Source organism: Camelina sativa, chromosome 19, assembly GCF_030686135.1.
Source record: "Camelina sativa cultivar CO46 ecotype springtype chromosome 19, ASM3068613v1".
Lineage (NCBI taxonomy): Eukaryota > Viridiplantae > Streptophyta > Magnoliopsida > Brassicales > Brassicaceae > Camelina > Camelina sativa.
This window is the reverse complement of record NC_141898.1, coordinates 16,620,225-16,621,483: the sequence shown is the minus strand read 5'-3', so window position 1 is coordinate 16,621,483 and position 1,259 is coordinate 16,620,225. Positions and strand designations below refer to the sequence as shown.

General features: G+C 39.6%; 1 protein-coding gene across 1 annotated transcript; it reads right to left on the bottom strand.

Annotated features, from left to right (window-relative positions):
- Window positions 1-259: 259 nt before the first annotated feature.
- LOC104773615 (uncharacterized) lies at window positions 260-748 on the bottom strand. The gene has a single exon (XM_010498264.2). It carries the CDS (start codon window positions 746-748, stop codon window positions 260-262), a length of 489 nt encoding a protein of 162 aa, XP_010496566.2.
- Window positions 749-1,259: the final 511 nt, after the last annotated feature.

The window sequence follows — 1,259 nt, the reverse complement described above, 5'->3', positions numbered from 1 at the left end:
TTACAACCTCTTCTTCTTACCAGATCTTGTTCTCTTTGATATCTTCAGTGGCATTCAATAGTGCTACTGATTTGTTCAGAGACTCATCCTCGCTGTCTTCTTTTGTTCCCTGAGGTGTGACAGTGGCCTGTATTATCCCTACTAACTGATTGAACTTAACCTCATCTAAGTTTAGAGACTTGACTTTAGCAGACCTGTGTGGTTGAAGCTTATCGGTCAAACTTCTGAGAAGCTTTTGCACCATTGCCTTATTGCTAAATCATTTTCCCAAAACTGCAGCCTTTTGTACGATTGCATTCAGTCTACTACTATAGTTAGCAACAGATTCATTCTCAGTCATGTGTAGTTTCTCAAACTGAGATGCAAGATTATCCTGTCTAGTGCGCCTAACACTGCTTGTGCCTTCAAACAGAACCTCCAAAAAGTTCCATGCTTCCTTGGCAGACACACACCCCTGTACCAGGATGAAGATCTCCATTGACAGAGCATTGAAGATAACTAATATTGCTTGGGAATTATACTTAGATTTTGCTTTTTCCTCATTGGTCCATTTCATCTTCTCCTTGAGAACAATATCACCTTTCTCATCCTTGAACATAGGAGATGACCAGCCATCCTCCACGGCAATCCACACTTCCACATCAACGCTCAAGATGGCCTGCTTGATCATGACTTTCCAGTATCCAAAATTCTCAGAATCTAATTTCAGTGGTTTTAGTGACACAACGAAACCCAGTGATTTCTCCATACCCATGCCACAAGATCTCACCTGTTATAAAAAGATATCATTTATCAGGTGTCTGCTATGATACCAATTGAAAAGGTATAGAGATACACACACGAAATAAACCAACTTGGAATTGCACCAAGCAAACACTTCTTATTCAATCTTATACAAAAACTCACGTTTCTTAGAAGACTTGAAACTAAGCTCACTCTCCTATCTATCTAGCACAACACCCTGTGCAGATCTGAGAGAGACTAACACACTCCCATTCTAGGCCTCTTTTATAATTGCTTGAAGGTCACAAATCTCTCTATTTTAACCCCACGAGTGCTAGCTCTTTTTGCGGCTAGCCCTCGTCTTTTTATACTTACACAACCGATTTCTAACCTAAATCCTTGTGCATCCTATCGATAATGAAATATCCTTGATCCCCAAGAATATTACTTCCTTATTCTCCTATCGAGATATACTCTCAATATCTTCGAGTATATCATAATTTCTTCTTCTTTCCAAATCCCATGGCTCGTTATCT